Genomic DNA, 22,980 nt, shown 5'->3' with positions numbered 1-22,980 from the left:
TGAATGTTCACACCATGTCAATCTCTATGCATGTGAAAGTTCACATCACAACTTATATTCATGTCAACATTGACAACAATAAGGGGAAAAAATTCAACCCATGTGCAAGTTTTCACATAATATGATTCTTTTACGTAAGTGTGAATGTCCACATCATGAATTCATCATCACAACTTTAACAAAATATCAGTTTCGTACCCAAAAAGAAAAAGGAAAAACACAAATGAATTACTAAGTTTGCCAAACTATTATTTTGCTTGCCAACACAACACAATCTTATTTCAAAAATGAATATAAGAATCCAATGTAAAACACAATGTTCAAATGAAAAATGTACATCCTATATCGGCTCCTTGCATGATTTCCGATTATGGCTCCCCAACTTCTCACATCTCCCGCACCTTATTTGCTTCAGTTTCTCACCCCTTGATGGGATCCTATTCTTTTTTAGCCTTCCGGGTGGTCTTTTCACAGTTGGCGGGTATATAGTGAAGTTCGTCGGATCAAAAGTCGGCTTCTCCACCGATGGTATAGGGAATATGGCACCCGAATAGGCTGCACGATATGTCTCTACATGAAAGTAATGTTCCACACAATCATTGAGATTGTAGCGGCTCTTCTGAATGGCAATAACAGCATGGTCATACAGGAATCCATTGATTTGCCATTTGAAGCAAGAACATGTACGCCTCGCAACATCAACTGTAACAGATGGTATCGAATGAACTTCAAACACATCCTCATTGGCTTTGCTAACTTGCCAAGACTTGCTATCGTTGAACGAATCCATAAGCCTTGTTTCGAATGTAGGACAAATAAGCTCATTCCATTTGTTTGCTTGGTCACGCCGTGCAGACATTTGCCCCATCAACTGAGTACAAATTGTGTCCACCATTTGAGTTATAGGAAGATTACGTGCTTCTTTAATCCAGTTATTAAATGACTCCGCCGCATTGGATGTCATCTCCCCATAACGCATGCCCCTGCATAACATCACAAACATTTTACAATACAGAATTTAACAGGTCTAAACATTAACGTTGACAGATGTGAACATTAACATCATTCGCAGTGAACATTAACATCAACTTAAATGATAGACAGATGTGAACATTAACATCAACTTAAATGATAGACAGATTTGACTGTTAACAACAACAAAATATGACAGATGTGAACATTCAAATCTGTAATACATTGCATGACTGTTTGACAAATTAACAGATGTGAACATTCACATCTTTGACATCAGTCATCATTAGCAGATCTGAACATTCACATCATTTACATTAAACATGAAACACAATTGGAAGATTGTTGCCATTCTAAACTGAAAATTCATATCGCTACCATTCTAAACTTGACAATTGGAACACTTTAGGAAACTATTATTACCTGAAGTATGAATTTGCCTAGTGCTCAGGTGCCAAGTTCTTGAAAAAATTATGTGCTCGTTGTTTACCCTCCTCTTTTAATTTTGCAAGCTTTTCATGGAACCCTACCACAGTTGGCTCGTAAGCACAGTCACCCAAACTACTTACTAGGTGATCCCTGAATCCATCATCAATTCCTTTCATCCAGTCTCTTAAATTGCTCTTCAGATGTTGTAAGCAATAACCGTGATGAGCCGATGGGAACACCTTTGGCATAGCTTCTAACAGACCAAGATTACGATCCAAAATAAAAGTAATCTGGAGCTTACCATCAACAACCTTCCCAAGTTCATGCAAGAACCACGACCAATTGGCCGTGGTCTCTGAATCAACAATCGCAAATGCAACAGGAAACAGACCTACAACACAACACCAATATACAACTGTTCACAATATTCGAAAGTGAATAGAAAACAATATAAACGAAACAGGTCATGTGAATGTTCATATCTACATTGCCCTATTACTATTGTTATTTTTGGATTCCAGTTCATAAACATCAATGACCTGAACATTCACATTAACGACCATTAATAATTCATTGTTGATTGTTGAGTCATTGATAATGTGAACATTCACAGTACTGTTCATTAATGGATCAACTGATAGTAGTATACACTGATGTGACCATTCACTTCAATGTATACTTACGTGAATGTTCACATTACTGCCATTAGCAGACACAGATGTGAACATTCATATCAGTGCATACTAATGTCAATGTTCACATTACTTATAATTTGTCAATCACTCATTTGTCCAAACTATGCTACTCAATGTGAATATTGACATGAATAGACAGCTAAAAAAAATACTAACCATTGTTTCTGTCTTTCGCCGTTGCCGCAAGTAGCTGACCTTTGTACTTTCCTTTGAGGAATGTTTCATCCAGGAATGGTAAAGGCCGACAAGAATTGAACCCAGAAATACACGCAGCGAATGACACAAAGAAACAACAAAACTGTTGACTACTCGCATCATAGCCAATATGGACATAACTCCCCGGATTGTACCGCATCACAGCATTCGAATACCACCGCAACTGGTCAAACAATAATGAGTGATCTCCATGAATATCAGCCTTTGCTTTCTCCACACCCAATCATACGACATGGTAACTCACATCTAGCCCATAATCCCTCTTCAAAATAGTCACCACATCACACGACCGAGTCAACGACTTGTCCCTCACAATTTCAGATATGGTACTCGACACCAAATCCGAACTAACTCGTGGATTCTTCGATGTTTGGACATCCGTACCACAACTATGCACATCACTAAACCTCTTCATGTAGAAAAAACCATTTGCTCATTGTGCTCTACAATGTATAGCCCACAAGCAGCCTCTCCTCCCGCAGCGCACACATAGCAGTAACTCTTGTTGTCTCGTTCTTGACGTACGTAAACTGAAACCCACATTGGATGGCATACTTACATAAAACCTCACGAAATTCTTGTGCACCTTCAACAAACCGTTGTCCCACATGCATAATACCATTTGCCCACGGGGCTGACAACAACACCTTCTCCTTATGGTGGCAAAATCTACATAGTGCATCAATTTCTTCCTCAACCCCCACACGCAACGATCCCGAGCTACTTGACTGCCCAATATCACTTTTCAACTCAACCACAACTTCTACATGTTGTACCCCCATTGATTTAGCAAGCAGTAACATGTTCTGAAATTCTTCCTCATTGTCCAAATCACACCTATTAATCCCAGGTAGTTCAAAGAACAATGAAATAGAACAAGCAGACAACTCATCCCACTTTTCACACAAACACTCCACTAAACGAGAATAACACAATGCGCGGGCAACATTTATTACAGTTGTACTACAACCATATGTACACACCAACATCATAAAGGTATCCATCTCCTGTAAAAACATAAAACCACAACAACGAACAGTAATCAAAATCGATATGAACATTCACATTGCGCAGAAAATAGATGACTATGTGTACAGTTCAAGTGCTAATTCCATAATTCACATTAAGAGATGTGAACATTCACATTGATACATATACATATTCTTCGAATTATATCACCCACGCAGAGCCTCATAAATCAAACATCAAAGTAAAATGACACCATCAACAATCTTCACACAATATTAACAAGATGTCAACATTTACATTGACACATATACTCTAAATTATATCACACACACAGAGCCTCATTAAGCAAACATCAATTTAAAATGAGAACATCCACATTCTTCACATATTGCACATTAACAAAATATAAACATTCACATTGATACATATACTCTCAATTATATCATCCAGACAGAGCCTCATTATGGATACATCAAAGTAAAATGAGAACTAAACATTCTTCACATAATCTGAATGAACTCCTCTCCACAGGACCACGTAAAATGCATATAATTGAAAAAACAGAGTATCCGATCCATATCAATCCAAAAACAGAGCATCTGATCCATCATACGAATGAACATGTATTCATAACCAAATTGATACTAACCTTAATCACGCAATCCTACAATCGTCCAGAAACTGGAAAAAAACTGATTTGAACTAGTTACAGTCCAGCAAATGTGACAACCGAACACCTTCCTCTTCGTCGTCTTCACTCGAAAATCGCAAAAGCAGACTACAACAGCAAGAATGAACCCTAGCACATCCAAGCCTTGGAACAAGCATGCAAAATAGAAACGTATCCCTTCGAAATGAAATGGTGATGAAAAGCGTAAAATAGAAACTGCCAAACTGAATCAGCGTGGAAACAGGCACGTAATATGTATTAACACTGTACATATATATATATGGAGGCAAAATAGTCCAAGTAAACATAGTAAATTAGAAAAATGGACCTAATGGAATAAAAAGAAAAGTTTATGGGACTAATCAGGTTATAATATTCATTTGTGGACCTAATGGGTTATAACAACTCTAAAATGGATTTATCAATAAAAATCCCTTTCAAATAAGCTGAAAAAAAGCTATAAATTGTAGTTTAAGAAAATCTTACTTTTTTAGGCCAAATAAATTTTAAAAAGTCAAATAAGTTATAATTTAAAATTACAACCAAAAGCAATAAATTATTTTTTTTTTAAGCATATAAGGTAAATAAGTTGACTTATGAGTACTATCAAACAAGGCTGATACTGATAGATATGATTTAGCCAGTTGCTTAATTCTTTCATTTTTTTTCTTATATATATATATATATATATATATTGTTAGACACAGGTTTTGGGTCTACATTATAAATAGGTCCATTACTAGACATGATCTAACTAGTTGATTAATTCTTTGACTGACAGGACACTGATGTAATGTGGTTCAGGAATCTGTTTTCAAGACTAGTTCTAAACGAAACGATCGACCTCCAAATCAGTGTCGATCATTTCAATGGCGACCAGTGGTCCGAAGCCAACTACATGAACACCAGTTTCTACATGATCAGATTGAACAATAAGACCATTGCATTGTTTGATGAATGGCATGCGAGAAAAGACAATTCCACTGGAATGAAAGAACAAGATGTTCTTCAGAAGATGATGCACGAAGGCGTGTTTAGAGGTTTAAGGCTTAGGGTAAAGTTCTTGGATACCCTCTATTTTAGTGGGTTTTCTCGAAACAGTAACGATGTTCGGGTTGTGGTGACAATCCACTCTAATTGTTGTAGGCAGGGGCGGAGGTTGGATTTCTTAATTGGGGGGGCCAAATTAATATTATAAATGTGGACTTAAATAATAAATAAATATCCACTAGCTATAACCATTTATGAAGCAACAAAGATTAAAATTCTTTATACATTAACAGCATGATATAACAAAAGATGTGTTACAAAATGACTATATCTTGTCTCCTTTACTGTAAAACTAACAAAAAGGCACATAATTTCCTATCAAAGTTGTGCTCAACGATGCTTCAGAGAATAGAAATCATCTATAATCATTTCTGAGCTAAAATTTTCTGCGATTTCTTTCTCAATGTAAACAACCAAACAATCTGTAAGAAATTCATCTTCCATTTTGTTGCGAAGGCTAGTTTTTACAATATTCATTGCTGAAAATGCCCTTTCTGTAGTAACGGTTGAAACAGGACGTGTCAATATTCATTTTTGTAGTAACGGTTGAAACAGGACGTGTCAATATGAGAAGAATCAATCTATGAACCAAATGGTAAGTTTTTGACTTCCCGTTTCAACTAACCCCCGGCATAGTTCAGAAATTGTGGAGAGATTTTGTAAATCCGGATGATGAGGCACATCAAGCTCAAAGTGTTGCAACTGAAATTTCAAATGAATTCTTTCTTGCTCTGTGAAATCTTGAGGATAGAATTTCTCAACAAGAGTGCAAATATCAACAATTTTTAATGAATTATATGCACCCTTAGGATCCAAACTTGAGCTAAGATTAAAGAGCTCCATTGCTTGCTCACTAAACCGATGATTTAGTTCCTGTAACTGAGAGTCGATTGCAACAGTAAAGATATCTATTCGATAGTGATGCTCGATTGTTATGTGATTTTGTTGATTACGAGGTGGACCTCAACTCGCAATGTATCGAGCACTCATGTCAAGTATTTCAATCTCATATCGTTCACAAAATAATTTTACTTCCCCAACGAGACTGTCCCAACCATCTTCTCTCAACTTTTGAATAAGTGCTTTTGTAGTTGCAACTAAATGCATAGCATTTGAGATGTCTTGGGTTTTTTCCTGCAAAGCTTGACAAAGAATATCAGTTCTACCCATAATTTCCCTCATTAAATGCATAATAAAAACAAACTCAAAGGATGAAATCATATCATACGCTGCATCGGCATCCCCACGTTGAGAAGAAGTGGATCCATCCTTGATTACGTTTTTAAGAACTGTACAAGTTGCCCCAAACATCTTTATTAAACTACCTATTGATTTAAAATGTGAGCTCCATCTAGTATCTCCAGCTCGTTGCAAAGTGCCAATTTGATTTGCCCCTCTTCCAGTCTCAAGTTCATCAATGGAAATCAAGTGTGCAATTTCAATAGCTTGAGCTTCATGTAGTTCATCATTACGCTTGCAAGATGCACCAACAATATTAACAATGAAAGTTAACTTAGAAAAGAACTTATGAACTGGGATTACCTCTCTTGATGCCGCAACTAGTGCTAATTGTAGTCGATGAGCCCAACAATATACATAATATGCATAGGGACATTCATTTAGAAATAAAGCCTGTAATCCATTCCACTCGCCACGCATATTACTAGCACCATCATATCCTTGTCCACAAATGTTTTGAACATCAAGACTATTTCTACAAAGGACATTAGCTATTTCCAACTTAGAGTCAAGGAAGTAATATCTTTAACATGTACAAGATCGAAGAAACGCTTCCTTACAAAACCATCTTGGTCAACAAATCTCAAAACAATAGCCATTTGCTCCTTTTTGGACTCATCTCGAGCTTCATCTACAATTATGCAAAACTTCGAATCCCCAAATTCTTCACGAATCTTATTTTGCACCATACTTGATAAAATATGTAACATTTCTTTTTGAATGGTTGGCGAAGTATATTTGGCATTTTTAGGGGCATTCAAGACAACATCAGCAACTTTTTCATTGCATGTGGCTAAAAACTTTATCAACTCAAGAAAGTTACCTCGATTTTTTGAATTGGGACGTTCGTCATGGCCTCTAAAAGCACAACCTTGAGAAGTTAGCCAACGAACACCGTCTATTGACGCCTTTAGTCGCAAACGATTATTCATAATCTGTTCAGAAGATTGCCTATCTATAACCTTATCAATATGTTGGGATTGCTTCATCAAAATATCACAACATTTCACGGCATTATTATGAGTTGAACACGGATCCTTACCCATATGGCATAGAAAGGCACAATTAATTCCATCATTCACTTTTTTCCAATTTCGAAATCCATCAATAGTGAATGCATTAGCTCCAAGCCGACCAGTTGGTTTTTTACTAAAAAGATAGCATGGTAGGCAATATGCAGCATCTTTTGAAGGAGGGTACTCCAACCAATGAAATATATTGAACCAAGATGATTGAAATCGATGAGGATGATTTATAGACCCAAACGGAGGATATTTTGAAAAAAGAAACTGATATGGTCCTGCCTTGATATAAGCCCTTCGAGTTTCATCTTGTTGATTAGTTGGATAATCCCATATTTGAGGACGTATCCCAGGATCACGCTCTAAAGAAGAAGTGTCTACATCTTGACATTCAACTCGTGGATTTTTTTGAAGGATGTTGATCAGGAATTGAAGTCTCAATATTAGAGTTCAAGTTAGGCACATCAGATGTTGAATTATCAACACTCTTTCTTTTAAAGAATGTATCAATTGTTTTTAGCTTCCCCATGACATGAACACATTTAACCTTCTGATAACCTGAAAATTTTATTTATACATTATTTTTTTTATGAATCTAAACTTTTGATAACTTCAAATTTTATTTATATTACAAGCACATATCATCTTTAACAATATACAAAACATTAAATAAATTCAAACATAAAATATACAATTTATATAAACAGATTAAAATTAACAAACATAAAAACAGGGAGACTTACCTTCTATTGAGAAAAAAGGAGAAATACTGATGATAGTGATAAGTGAGAACATGTCCAAAAGTTGGGAGTCATCTTCTCTACTAATCATAAGGAAAAAAACCAAAATAAAAATGAATATCTCATTCTCTATTTATTAACTAAATATTTTAATTTTAAAATAAATTAATAAAAACAAAGTGAGTTCTTGAGTTATTGAATGTTACCTTTCTTTGTCAATTGCTCTCTAAAATGTGGGTTTTGCCGTTAAGAGTTATTGGTTCTCCTAGTTCATAGCAGAAAAAAAAAGAAGAGAAAATCCTTTCAAATGAGAGCTCTATTTTTTATTTTATTTTTTGAACTGCTCTAATATGAGATGTTTGCTTGTTTGTTAAAGCTCCAAACTTCCTCAATAAGCTTGACATCCCATCCCACCACGTGACTCACTTGTAAGTTGTAATTTGTATCACATGACTTTTATTTATTTTTTAGTTTTTTTTATTCACAGATATTTGTTTGTATCATTGGATGAGGTGGGGCCCAACTTTGAAATGGGAGGAAAGGAAGACCAGAGGTGAATACAAACAAGGGGGCCACTGTTAAGAGATTACATAAAAAATATATATTTAACATATATATATATGTATGATTTTTGTTGACTTTGCAGGGGCTGGGACACCCCCCCTCCACTTTGTAGGAGTATTAGTGCCAAGGTGGCTGATCTAACGGCAGTTATTAAGAGGTCCCCTCCCTCCTCCACTTTGTAGGAGTATTAGTGCCAAGGTGGCTGATCTAACGGCAGTTATTAAGAGGTTCAAGAGATCCTCCAGTAATGAGACCTTGATGTTTGAATGGTCCAGGCACACAGCCTGTGAACATTCTTGGCGACATTGAGGGAGACTTTAGAATATTGCCCAACACACACACACACACACACACTCACAAAAAGAATGCATGTATTAGTACAATAAAAATCACCAGAGATATCATCATACCCAAGTTTATAGTTCTAACCATTTTTTTGTGACTTAATTCTTTATTTTTTTTTATCAGCAAAAAGAACCTTTTATTGATTAAAAAAAACATACATTTCATATGAGATTACATTAATAAAGAAGTGAAAGTACAAAAAGTATTAAAACAAAATGCCACAATCTTAATTAGGTTGGCATTGAGGAGAACACCCAATCATTTGTTAGTACAATCACAAAAGGTTGATGAGAAACCAATTGCAGCAAAAACCCGAACAAGTGACAGACAAACAAACAAAATGAGTATATAAAACATAAGATAGCATATAGCTTTACTCTTTTCTATTTCTGTTGTTCGGTGTGTAAATTTATCTTTTTATAAATAATAATACTGTGAAAAATTATTCAAAAAATATTTTTAAGGACCAAAATTATTTTAGGTATGACTCAAATCCCACCAACTTTAAATCTATATTATCCATATCATTTTAGGACAAAATTTAAGAATCCCTAACATATTCATTTTTACAAATAATAGTTTAAGAATTTTTGAGATCTTAGACCAAACACTAAAATAGGATCTATCTTATTGCATTTTCTTAAAAATTGGGGCCTTCAACAATTTTTTTTTTTTTTTTTTTTTTTTTTTAACTTTCATTATGAGCTTTAAGTAATGAGGTAAATGACCTAAAACTTAAAATCATCAATGCCTAGAACATGATATATCCTCCATAATAGGCTCCAAGTTATAGCACCACTTTGGTATATTTGTCTATTGGAGCTTAAAAAATGGGTAAATCATGCCCTTTTTTTTTTCTTTTTTTTTTCAGCGATAAAGAAGCTCTTTATTAATGAAAGAAAGACATCGATACATGGAGGGAAGGGAAGAAATGCATCATAGTGACCTCCCATTATCCCAACTATATTGGCACAAGAGGAGGCATCAAATCATGTGCAAACCCTCCTAAGAAGAACAACAAAGTAAGTTGGTGGGAGACCAACAACAAGAAGCAACAGAGCTAAGAACGGAAAAAGGAGAAAGCACCCACCCAGTAGCAATAAAAACAAAGAAACAAAAGGAAGTCATTCTGGCCCAGACATAATTTGCTTCAGTTGGTCGAAACAAACGTTGATGGAGTAATCCTTGTGTTTTGAATGTGCCTTGATCGATTGAAAAATGCAGCCCCAATTAGGTTGAATCTTCTCAAAAATCAGCAGGTTTCCTACTTTCCAAATGGTCCAAATGATGTACTTTCGAAATGTCTCTGAATTTCTTCTTGATTGCAGTTCCATGCCACCATTCCAAGAGATTTTGGATTGAACTAGGAGTCACCCAAGTCATCCCCCACCAATCAACAGTACAAACCATTTCAGCCGTATTTTCAAGGAATCTTGGAAGAATAGGCCAAAAACGATGCCTTACATATCATTACAACATTGTTTTAGAAATAAAAATTTAGAAATAACCCAAGGGGTTGTCGCATTGTGGTAAGGCCTTGGGTTTAAGCCCCAAGGTCACAAGTTCAATTTCCCTCTTGGGCCAATCTCCTAGGCGAAGCATTGTTGGTTAGGAGGTTGAACCTCAAGGATGCCTAATCAGCTACTTTGTGTGGGTTTAATGCTCCCCCGTTGTGCGAGTCCTGACTTAATCGAAACTTGCCTTAGGAGGTCGGGACAAGCTTCCAGATTATAGTCTCTTACTCGGAATGACTTAATCGAACCTTGCCTTGGGAGGTCGGGACAAGCTTCCAGGTTATAGTCTCTTACTCGGAACAAGCAACAGGACACCCTGGTGATCTCCTCATGGGGCGCTGCCTTTCGAAGCTTGCCTTGGGAGGTCGAGACAAGCTTCTAGGTTATAGTCTCTTACTCGGAACGACTTAATCGAAGCTTGCCTTGGGAGGTCAGGACAAGCTTTCAGGTTATAATCTATTACTCGGAACGAACAACAGGACACCTTAGTGATCTCCTCATGGGGCGCTGCTGCCTTTCGAAGCTTGCCTTGGGAGGTCGAGACAAGCTTCCAGGTTATAGTCTCTTACTAGGAACGACTTAATCGAAGCTTGCCTTGGGAGGTCGGGACAAGCTTCCAGGTTATAGTCTATTACTCGGAACAAACAACAGGACACCTTGGTGATCTCCTCATGGGGCGCTGCCTTGGACCTGCGGAAGGGTGGGAAGATTTCCCTGTTAAAAAAAAATAATAAAAAAAAAAATTAGAAATAAAATTATTTTTAGAAACAAAATATTTTAATTGTTAAAAAGTATCATTATTGTATTTTAGCGACAAAATTAAACATTTAGTGATGAATTACTATTATTTTGAACCAACTTTTTTGTCTAAAAAAAATAAAAAATTTGGCACCAAATTATTTTATCCCTAAAATAAACATTTATTAGTGACATTTTTAAAATTTTGTAACTATTTTTTTTTAAAAAAAATTCCAAAACGATCTTTTAGCTGCTATTCTTATGACGACAAGTGTTTTTTACAACAAAATTTTCTTTTTTGGGATAAAGAATTTGGTCCCGAAAATGTTGTACTCAAGTGCTCCTAAGATACAAGAACAAAAATATATCAAATAAAAACATAAAAAATAGTTTTTACTAATTTCAAATTACTTTTTTTATTGATTTAAAAAAATTAATATTTTTTGAGAAAATTAGTGAAACATCCCTCTCCAATTTTATGTAGTAGGAGATGTCAAAGTTGTTTTTTTTATTAGATAAGGTCCCTCAACCTTTTTACAGAAAAAATTTGACTCAGAGAAATTTCGGTCCCAACTCAGAGAGATTTCAAAATTCTCTAGTATAATCATAGAGAAATTTTGAAATTGAAAATTAAAATTTCTCTGAGTCGGGCAAAATTTCTCTAAGTTGAATTTTCTGTGTAGAAATATTGAAGATCTTAACTATTATGAAAATATTGTATGTCATTTATGTTATAAAATCTTAATATCATGGACTTGAAAAAAAAAATTCCCAAATTTTTTCTATGTTCAATTTTTTAATTACAACAATTTCAATATTAAACAATATTCTTAGGACACTTGTTAACATTTGTCTGTACTGGATTTACATATAATATGTAAAATAGAAACTTCGGAAAAGCAAAAATTGAAATTTTCAAAAACAGATTTTGATTTTTTAATTTATTTTTTTTTCAATGAATTTTATAATATTTTAAACAAATTTTTTAATTTTTAGATTCACTTAATCTAGAAATATTTAAAAATATAAAATTTATAAAATATATATATATATATCTTTAAAAAAATTATTAAATATAAAAATTCAGTATATTTTCATTTTTTTATATTTATAATTTTTTTATTTATGTTCGATAATACTTTATCTTATTTTGTGCTAACGATTTTACCTTAAAAATTCAAAAAAAAAAAAGTAATAAAGATATGCAATAGAGAGCTCCACAATGGCCCACAAAACAAACCTTAACAAGGTCACCGGCAATTTCATTGCTGCTACCTGTGTGTGATACTTCGATATCATGATTCTTTTCTAGTAAATGTTATTTATAATTTTAGTTTTTATTTTATTATTTCACCTCTAAATATAAGCAAGTTAATTCTATATTTATTTTCTAATTTGAATCCTATTACTTTGTGTTTAATATAAAAAATAAAATAAAATAATGAAAGAGAAAATCACCAAAAAAAATTGGGGGGGGGGGGGGGGATTTGATTTAATAGCAAGATAAATTTTGAATTTTTTATTTTTATCAATTTAAATCATAATATTTTCATTTATTTTTAATCTGAATCCTATTTTTATTTTTATTAAGTAAAAGTTATGAGGTGTACTAAAAATATATAAAAATTGTCTAAAATACCTTTTTACATTGAGCTTAATGCTACAATATCATTTTTTTCAATTAAGTTAACTTAACGAAAATAAACAGATTATTTATATTGAGCATAAATAAAAAATATTAGAATTTAAATTGATAAAATTACAAAATTTAAGATTTATTTTATTATAAGGTTTAAACTCTTTTTTGGAGAATTACATGCAAGTGGAAGAAAAAAAAAAAAATTACCTCTGCAAGTGCAAGTGACACTTGCACCCCCATAACTTTTTATTTGCATGCCACCATAGACACACTTGGACCCCATGTATTTGTAAATTTTTTTCTATCTCCCACCTGCATGTAATTTTTCCTCTCTTTTTTTTCTTTTTTTTTTTTTTCTTTTTTTCTCCTTCAATTATAGGAGAGCTCCCCTAAGGTTGAGCTTCAACTGAGCTCTAGGTAGTCTCTTGTTGCTTTACATGAGAAGCTAATGTAATGGGTGGTTAAGCATATATAGAAATGGTTTCTTACTACGATGGAGTGAAGGATGAAAGAAAACCCAAAAGGGGAAATGGAGAAAAAACCCACGAGTTCAATAGTTATGGAGGGGGTTGAGGGCTATCCTCTCTTTCTTTCTCTTGTATTTGAGCAGGAAAATCACATGAGAGGGAGATTAACCAAGGAAGAGAGGGAATTGAAGCCTAAAATGGGAGAAGTTATTTGGTGGTCTAGGGTACGGTCACAGAGTATTGTAATTAGTAAAGAGGGTAAAATTTATAATTTTATATTGGGTGATTAGGGAACAATTAAGGATATGGTGATTTGTGATTGGTTAGGGATATGGCCATGTGATGGCAGTGGCGGAACCATGTACCCCTTTAATTTTTTATGATTTATTATTAATTCTATATTTATGAGTATTTATAACATATATAATGGAATGATATCTTAATTTTATAAAAATTATTTTATTAATTTTCTATTTCATTAGTATTTCATAATGTATAATGAAATTATCTATAATTATTTCACATTTTAAATAATAGTATCAATTTTATTGGGTTGATTTTATTAATATAAGAGTTACATGTCACTTATTTTTTTAATTTTAAAAATTAAATGGTGTGTATACTTTTTTAGTGAGTAATAATACTAGAAAATCGAAAAATTTACCCCTAAATTATTTATCCACACTAACATGGCAGGGGTTAGGTTTTAGTTTATTAATTTCTAAATATCAACTAACATATAACATTCAATAGCATTTAAGTATAAATTTAAGCATTGTGTTTTAGGAGACTTAATCTTCTTTCACTTTTTATATTTTAGATTATATCAATCAATAAAGAGCATTGATAGAGACCCCCTCCAATCACCACCCCCACAATCCCCACACACACGTGGCGGATGGTGATTGAAGGATAATGGGAAAAAATAAAAAGCAAAAGAAAAAGTAGCCAATCAAAAAAGAGAGAGGGTCAAAGGGGGTGAGGGGAAAGGGGGTCTTAAACATTTTTGATCAATAATATAGTTTAAAACGATAGTTTAACCGACTATATATTGAGACCTAGTCAATTCAAAACTTTCAAAAATTGAAAAAATATATATATTTGTTAAATTTATTTAGCTTTCTTGTCAAATACTTATTTTGCAATTCTTATATATGAAATTATGTTCAATTAGTAGTGTAATAGAATTAATTTTATATTTTGCTTATATATACATTGTCCCTTATCAATAAAATTCCTAATTTCGCCCTTGCATGGTGTTCCTAAATGACGAGATAATTTTTCCCTAAAATGGGGCAAGGGAAGCCTCTTGACTGATCAAAATTAGGCTAGGTTGAATGGTGGCAAATGGAGAGAAGAGAAGGATTGAGATGGTGACTTATTCAGCCCCCCAAAAAAATAAAAGAGGTGGTGACTAGAGGTGGAGGAAGTGATCGGAATAGTGGTGTGGTCGGAGATAGAGACGGGTAGGTGTCTAAACAAGTAATTTTTGTCCTTTTTATTCATTTTAGTTTGGGTTAGAATTGTAATAAGAAAATGTTAAAATTGAGGTGTCCAAATATTAAAATAGGGTGCCTTTAGAAACAACAAAGGCTTGTTGACTTAAGTTGAATGAAATTACGAATATTGTGAGATTAACTAATAAAATTATTACTATGGTCGCGTTGTCCTGTAAAATAAATTATATTTTATTTATGCACAAATGTAATCGTATTAGTTAGTTAAGATTATATTTATAAAATTACGTAAACATTATCATTATATAAAAAGTTACTCCGATCTCCCTCTCCTCTTCCTTTCGCTCTCTCTGATATTCCTTCAAATTTGATCCTAACCCATTCGGCCATCACCGCTTTACCTTATTTACCCTTGGACATATCATACAAAACTCTTTTCACTCATTAAAGTTTTCAAGAAATACATCAGTTTCTTTGCATATATTTACAATTTTTTTCACCAAGCAAGAACTCTTCTCGTAAGTTAGTGACTTCATATGCATTCACCAAGAAGTCATGAACAGTGGTGAGTCCAAAGTCCTCCATGCCATCAAGAAACATGTGATATGTCCATTGATTGCTGTTAACAAAGAGGTCTGACTGGAATTTGATTGGATGGACAAAGCTATCAAGCGAAGTCCTACATTGCCCGAGTACAAAGGTAATGCGCAGTATAAGCTTGAGGGCATCATCACCTCAATAGCTAGGTTTTGGGGTTAAGTTCTACCCAATACTATGTAACATGGTAATCATCGGAGGAGTTTGCATGCAGACCAAGGACACACACCCTACCTCCCTAGGTACTCTGGCTCTAATATCACCTTACATGGTCTTGGATAAAACTCAATCCAATAATTAGCTCTTTGGGTGAGGTGCCCTCATGCTTATCTACTACTACACTTTTTTTTTCTTTTTTTGTGCCTAGGCAATGTGGGAGTTTGCTTCACAAAAGCATCCGATTTGCAAGTATTCAATGTCGTGTGAAAATTTTAACACATAATTAGAAGGTCGCTTAGCTCAAAAATAAAAAATGAGACAATTATCAACTTAACCAGTTCAATGGCAGCCTTCATTTCTCCAGCTTCAAACCATCCAAAATGTGTTTCTTTACTAGGCACTAGTCATGGTTATTGATACTCATATAAAACAGATTCATGTGTACAAAAATGGGTGAGGATAACTTCTTTTAAAAATGCAGGCCATTGCCAAAAGTTTGGAACTCAGAAGCCAACATCAAGTACCTTTATGGCATAAGCCAGAGAGAATTGCAAATTTCCTCGCTTTCTTTTTATTTTTTTAAGCTGCAGAGATTCCATTCATATTTCTTCTTTAAAACTATGTCCAGCTGCCTCCAGACGAGAGACTAAACTTTTTACAGGATTGATTTAATTGGCCCGTTTTCAGGCTCTCCAAGCATCAGATCTAATGTAGCAGCAACCACTGCCCGCAGAACGCATTTAAAAGCCTGTACTGTCATCTCATGAATACAGAGAAACTGCCCATGTGATAACTTGTCTGAAAGCTTAACCTGGTCAAGAGAAAAGGAAATAGCAATGGTCACTCAATATAGAATGCCCAACATGCAGTACATTTTGTAGTTTCAAATTATAGTCTTCATCTTCTCAGCTCATAACTAAAAGAGTTATATAATCCTCCACAGGTAAGGAACCAATCAGTTATGGGGACACATTGTAAGTTAACTGGTTGCAGTGGGAAAAGAATGCTAAAAATGTGAATAGAGAAACCAAGACGAATACTAAAATTTGACCTACAATCAACTACTGCTTCTCTTTTAAATAACATAGGAAATATCATCTTCATTATTGGGAACGTTTGTGTTCAAAAACACTGGAAAGGAATTGCAAGAGTTATTATATGCTTATACATAAACATATGCGACCATGACACTAAGCAAGTGTCATTGTCCAGCACAATAGAACTCTATATGTTGATCGTTTTGGCATACGTCAAACAAGACCTGTAACTGATTAGGACTAGGCTTATAAAGATCAGGACTAGGCTTATAAAGATCAAATGAAAGGAAAATTAAAAGAATTTGAAAGGATAGTTACAAGAGTATTTTTGTTTTCTGTATGGCCCCATCTTATAAGAAAGAGAATAAAGGGAGGAAAAAAGAACAAGTTCACTCATTGGATAACGTTGTCAGTTGCCTGTTTTATGTTTCAATTTTAGTTTATTTTTTATAAAATAGAAAAACAAGAAAGAAAAACCCAAAACTTGGTTGGTGTGCATAATGTTTTGAAAATAAAAACTAATAAACATGCTTGGTGATCGGCAGTGGGGGTGCCGAAGTTGTTGGGCAAAGTGTTGCCAATGATCATAAGAAAGTGACCGTTCAGTCACCGGAGCTCATAGAGGGTTGGTAGTGGTGGCAGGCAATTAAAACATATTATTTTTTTGAAGAAATTAAATCACATGAACAATTATAAATATGTAACTTCATCCTAGCCCTAGTAATTAATTTAGTTTCGCATGCTTCATACTAAAAGCAATAATTAAAACAAACTTACTTGAATGCATTAAATAAACCACGTATAAAATATAATCCATTCTTCTCCTTCTATGCTTAGAGTATCTCCAATCCACTAGGCATATATGCTTGTTAGTTAAAATGCCCAGCATAATTTACTTTTTTAAACTACAATACACTAGGCATATGATTAGGTATTTTAGCTCAACTCACAATCACTAGCTGCATTCAAAGGTTAGACAAATTGTATTTAATCATGATGATCATCTCCCTCCATCTTTATTGTTAACGTGGCATTCTATAAAGTTAATAGTATATAAATGAATAGCTAAAATAAAAAGTATGATTGGAGTAGAAATATGAAACAGTTAATAGGCAAAGTAAAATTTATACTTTATAGCAACATTTAGATAGGTAAAACGCCTATTAGCATTGGAGATGCTCATAGATATAAAAAAGAAAGTTTCAAAGTTGTAAAAGACTTTAAGAGTTACATATTGAATGTAAATTAGACATATCTATAAACTGTTGGATGCTACCTAATCTCTTCGGATAGAAACCTAATCTCTATTCTTGCTATTACATATATAATGGAAGTTTGTTGGATGTTGCCTAGTCACTTCGGATAAAACTTCCACGCTTGTTGTGATCAATGCATTACCACCTGGCTCCTTTTGTTAAAAACATAAAACGCTTCGAATGTTGTGATTGATGGTTGCATTACCACCTGAGAAATTGTAGAAACACTACATCCTAAAAGGCTTGAAACCACCTGAGAAAATTGCTGCTAAAAATTGAAATTGTAGAACACTTGAAAAACATGAAATTAAAGAAGCGCCACCGGAGAAATTGAAATTTGTAGAAACTTGTTAGAAACTACCTGAGAAATTAAAATTGTAGAATAAAAAGCTTTAATCAATGAAATAAGGTACAAAGCTCCACTAACTACGCTAGGCACCGTGATATGATTTGTTGCGCCTATTCAATTATAAAAATAAATGCAATAAGACTAAATAAAATATAAATTAAAAGTACAAAATACACACTATATTGCGGCAAGACCAATACTTGTCTTAACTCTTAACATGCTACTTAAGACTAAGCAACAACACATTCTCCTAACGTGATTTGTCAATATAATTGAGGCATGACCACTTGAGACTTTCAAGCAAGCAAAGGTTGCTTCTAGCAAATGTGTACAATAGTGTATTCTGCAGGTGGTAGTTGCGTGCAATTACATTTGAAGAAAATATTGAAAAACAAAGGCTTCGTTCCATTTCTCTTTTCGTCAATTCAAGAAAGGAGGCAAAGAATAAGCCAAGATGTCAAACACACATCAAGAAATCTAAGTTCAAGAGTTTTTTATTTATTTTTTTTATTCCAGTAAAAAACCAAAGACAATAAACATGTTTATCATGCTTTTGAATAAGAGCATTAATCAAGTTGTAGCACATCAAAATTGTAAACAATCCAATATGTAATGGAACAATATGAGAGAGAAAAACCAAAAAAAAGAGATGAATCTAAAATGAGGAAGTCTTGAAAGCTTACATTATAAAAAATAAAAAATAAAACTGTGAAATTGTACACAATTGTATTGCCTTATAATTTGAGCCCTTTGAACCCATAGGATCCTTGTCTTAGAAGTTTTGGCAAGTTAGCCCCAAATTTCTGATTGCAAAAACGATCATTATAAAAATGGTTGACCAATAGGGAGCCCTCTAAACCCATAGGGTCCATGTCTTAGAAGATTTGGCAAGTCAGCGCCAAATTTCTAATTGCAAAAATGATCATTATAAAAATGGTTGACCAATAGGTAGTGAATCTTCGCCAAAACATTGGGGAAGATCTCATGCAATTCTTTTAGTGTTCTACCCAGCCAAATTGCTTGGGGTTGATTGACATCACAATGGGCTAAAACAATCCACAAATAAGGAGTCACTCTACAGGCTGGCGGATATGTGAACCTTATCTGAAGTGGAGGCGTTGGTACTGTTGGATTATTGTGGTAGTAAAGCACATGAAGGAGGGGTGACTGATGTGGATCATAATCTAGAAGGTGAGCGTTAAGGGGAATTCTTGTCTCCCAACCCGTCATATCAACCGGATGGAAATCCAACCTTACATGACGATCCAAATCTCTATCATTTTTCTTCCTTATCTCATGTATTTTGAATATGAATTTTGCCATGCCGACGATAACAAAGAAAACAGGATGAGTATAATTGAATAAAGCAACTTTCTTCAAATCTCTCACAGTCTTGGGTGGGAAGTATTGAGGAGTATACCGGTAATTCCAGAATAAATTCCACACTGGTGGATACTGGTTTTGTCGAAATCTCGTACCCGCCATTCTTACCATGCTACAAATATCCAGTACATCTTGCCTTACTCCATCTCTTACTACTGCTGGATCATGGGATACATTTACAGGTCCATCAATCTTGAACGACAATTTAAGACCCACAAAAATAGATGTAATTTGCACGGTAGCCAACAGTTTACCATTATACTTATCCCTTTCATGCATACTCTTCAGATAATTTATAATAGCACCCGACAATTCAATAAAAACTTAACTCATTCCAATAACTATTTGACCATGTCGTTTCCATATCTCATCCTCTGTTCGTGAAACATCATAAATCCATTGATTGAAATCATTTCAAAAATAAATAAATAAATAATAATAATAATAATAATAAATCTATCTATTATTACCATAAATTAATGTACCCAAATATACATATATATAATATATAAAAGTAAATAAATTTAAATATTATAAAAACAATGCAAATATAGTGTATTATCATAGTAATTCGCGTGAAAGTCAGCGTAGAACTAGGTGGAAGGAATGTGATATGAATCGAGGCTACAGAGACAACGGAGACAAATTCGAAGGGGAAGGAATGTGATATGAATCGAGGCTCCAGAGCCTACGGAGATAAATTCAGAGTCGATGAAAGATACAAGGACTCAACAACCCGGATTAGCCTCCTCTCCTGCCTTTTACTGTCCAACAGCTTCCAGCCATATCTACCAAGGACGCCGGAATGCATACGCCGGAAGCCTTCCACCATCATCAATGTTCCACCGTCGTCGCTAGGTTGCTGATGGAGAGGAGGAACAAGCATATAGGTCTAGAGAGAGAGAGAGATTGGGTTGTGAGTTTCTCAAAAAGGCATGAGACAAGGGGTAAAAGCATCTGGGTATGTATTTCAAAATAAAATAAAATAATTTCCGTTACTTACCTCCGTTTCGCCAACAAAAATCCCCTCCTGCCATTTATTGTCCAACAGTTTCCAGCCATATCTACCAGATAGAGACGCATGAAGACAACAGCGAAGAGGGAGCCACATCTGTGGAGTTCAACAGACTAGCCAAACGACGCCGATTTCTGTCATTTTGGCAAAACGGAGGTAAGCAACAAAAAATTTTTATTTTATTTTATTTTGAAATAAATACCCAGATGCTTTCACCCCTTTGTCTCACGCCTTTTTTAGAAACTCATAACACAATCCCCCTCTCTCTCTCTTCCTACACTTGTGCCTCCTTTCTCTCCATCAACAAACCTAGTGGAACAACAACAACAATGGAAGGCTTCCGGCGTCAGTAGATTTAGCTGGAAGCCGTTGGACAGTAGAAGGCAGGAGAGGAGGCTAATCCGGGTTGCTAAGCCCTTGTATCTTTCATCGACTCCGAATTTATCTCTGTCGTCTCTGTAGCCTTGATTCATATCACATTCCTTCCACTCCAAATTTGTCTCCGTCATCTCTGTTGTCTCGATTTATATCACATTCCTTCCACCTAGTTCTACGCAGACTTTTATGAGAATTACTACGGTAATACACTATATTTGCATTGTTTTTATAATATTTAAATTTATTTACTTTTCTATATATTACATATATATATATATATATATATATATTTGGGTACTTTAATTTATAGTAATAATAGATAGATTTATTATTATTATTATTATTTATTTATTTATTTTTATAGGATTTCAATCAATGGATATATTATGCTTCACGAACAAAAGATGAGATTTGGAAACGACATGGTCAAATAATTATTGGAATGGGTAATGTTTTTATTGATTTGCCGGGTGCTATTATAAACTATCTGAAGAGTATGCATGAAGGGGATAAGTATAATGGTAAATTGTTGACTACCATGCAAATCACATTTATTTCTGTGGGTCTTAAATTGTCGTTCAAGATTGATAGACCTAAAAATGTATCCCATGATCCAACAGTAGTAAGAGATGGAATAAGGCAAGATATATTGGATCTTCGTAGCATGATAAGAATGGCGGGTACGAGATTTCAACAAGACCAGTATCCACCAGTGTGGAATTTATTCTTGAATTACAGGTATACTCCTCAATACTTTTGACCCAAGATTGTGAGAGATATGAAGAAAGTTGCTCTATTCAATTATACTCATCCTGTTTTCTTTGATAGCGTCGGCATGGCAAAATTAATATTCAAAATACATGAGATAAGGAAGAAAAATGATGGAGATTTCGATCGTCATGTAAGGTTGGATTTCCATCCGGTTGCTATGACAGGTTGAAAGACAAGAATTCCCCTTAACGCTCACCTTCCAGATTATGATCCACATCAGTCACCCCTCCGTCATGTGCTTTACTACCGCAATAATCCAATAGTACCAACGTCTCCACTTCCGATAAGGTTCACATATCAGCCAGCCTATAGAGTGACTCTTTATTTGCGGATTGTTTTAGCCCATTGCGATGACCATCAACCCCAGGCAATTTGGCTGGGTAGAACGGTGAAAGAATTACATGAGATCTTCCCTGACGCTTTGGCGAAGATTCACTACCTATTGGTCAACCATTTTTATAATGATCATTTTTGCAATCGGAAATTTGGCGCTGACTTACCAAAACTTCTGAGACATGGACCCTATGGGTTCAAAGGGCTCCCTATTGGTCAACCATTTTTATAATGATTGTTTTTGCAATAAAAAATTTGGCGCTGACTTGCCAAAACTTCTGAGACATGGATCCTATGGATTCAAATGGCTCAAATTATAAGGTAATACAATTGTGTACAATTTCACAGTTTTTTTTTTTTTTATAATGTAAACTTTCGAGACTTCCTCATTTTGAATTCATCTCTTTGTTCTGATTTTTCTCTCTCATATTGTTCCATTACATATTGGATTGTTTACAATTTTCATGCGCTGCAACTTGATTAATGCTCTTATTCAAAAGCATGATAAACATGTTTATTGTCTTTGGTTGTTTACTGGAATAAAAAAATAAAAAACAAGAGCTCTGGAATTTGAGATGTAATTAATCATCAATATCGTGCCTTACTGATAAGCTTCCATCTTGGCTTATTCTTTGCCTCCTTTCTTGAATTGACAAAAAGAGAAATAGAACAAAGCCTTTGCTTTTCAGGATTTTACTCAAATACAATTGCACGCAGCTACCACGTGCAAAATACATTGTTGTACACATTTGTTAGAAGCAACCTTTGCTTGCTTGAAAGTCTCAAGTGGTCATGCCTCAATTATATTGACAAATTATGTTAGGAGAATGTGTTGTCGCTTAGTCTTAAGTAGCATGTTAAGAGTTAAGACAAGTATTGGTCTTGCCGCAATATAGTGTGTATTTTCTACTCTTAATTTATATTTTATTTAGTCTTATCGCATTTATTCTTATAATTGAATAGGCACAACAAATCA

At 34.3% G+C, this 22,980-nt stretch overlaps 1 protein-coding gene and 1 pseudogene across 1 annotated transcript; both read right to left on the bottom strand.

Annotated features, from left to right (window-relative positions):
* Positions 1-340: 340 nt before the first annotated feature.
* On the bottom strand, positions 341-3,316 carry LOC145797713 (uncharacterized). Its single transcript, XM_082885125.1, has 8 exons — positions 2,879-3,316; positions 2,557-2,721; positions 2,253-2,475; positions 1,463-1,792; positions 1,233-1,267; positions 1,138-1,145; positions 758-983; positions 341-619 (listed from the first exon to the last, which is right to left on the bottom strand). The coding sequence occupies exons 1-8, from the start codon at positions 3,314-3,316 to the stop codon at positions 341-343; spliced, it is 1,704 nt and encodes a 567-aa protein (XP_082741251.1).
* Positions 3,317-5,331: 2,015 nt separating this feature from the next.
* LOC114296360 (uncharacterized) lies at positions 5,332-21,031 on the bottom strand (annotated as a pseudogene).
* Positions 21,032-22,980: the final 1,949 nt, after the last annotated feature.

The sequence above is a fragment of the Camellia sinensis genome, chromosome 8 (assembly GCF_055761805.1).
Source record: "Camellia sinensis isolate YWXY chromosome 8, ASM5576180v1, whole genome shotgun sequence".
Classification (NCBI taxonomy): Eukaryota; Viridiplantae; Streptophyta; class Magnoliopsida; order Ericales; family Theaceae; genus Camellia; species Camellia sinensis.
The sequence above is the reverse complement of the archived record's forward strand: the minus strand, read 5'-3'. Positions and strand labels throughout refer to the sequence as shown.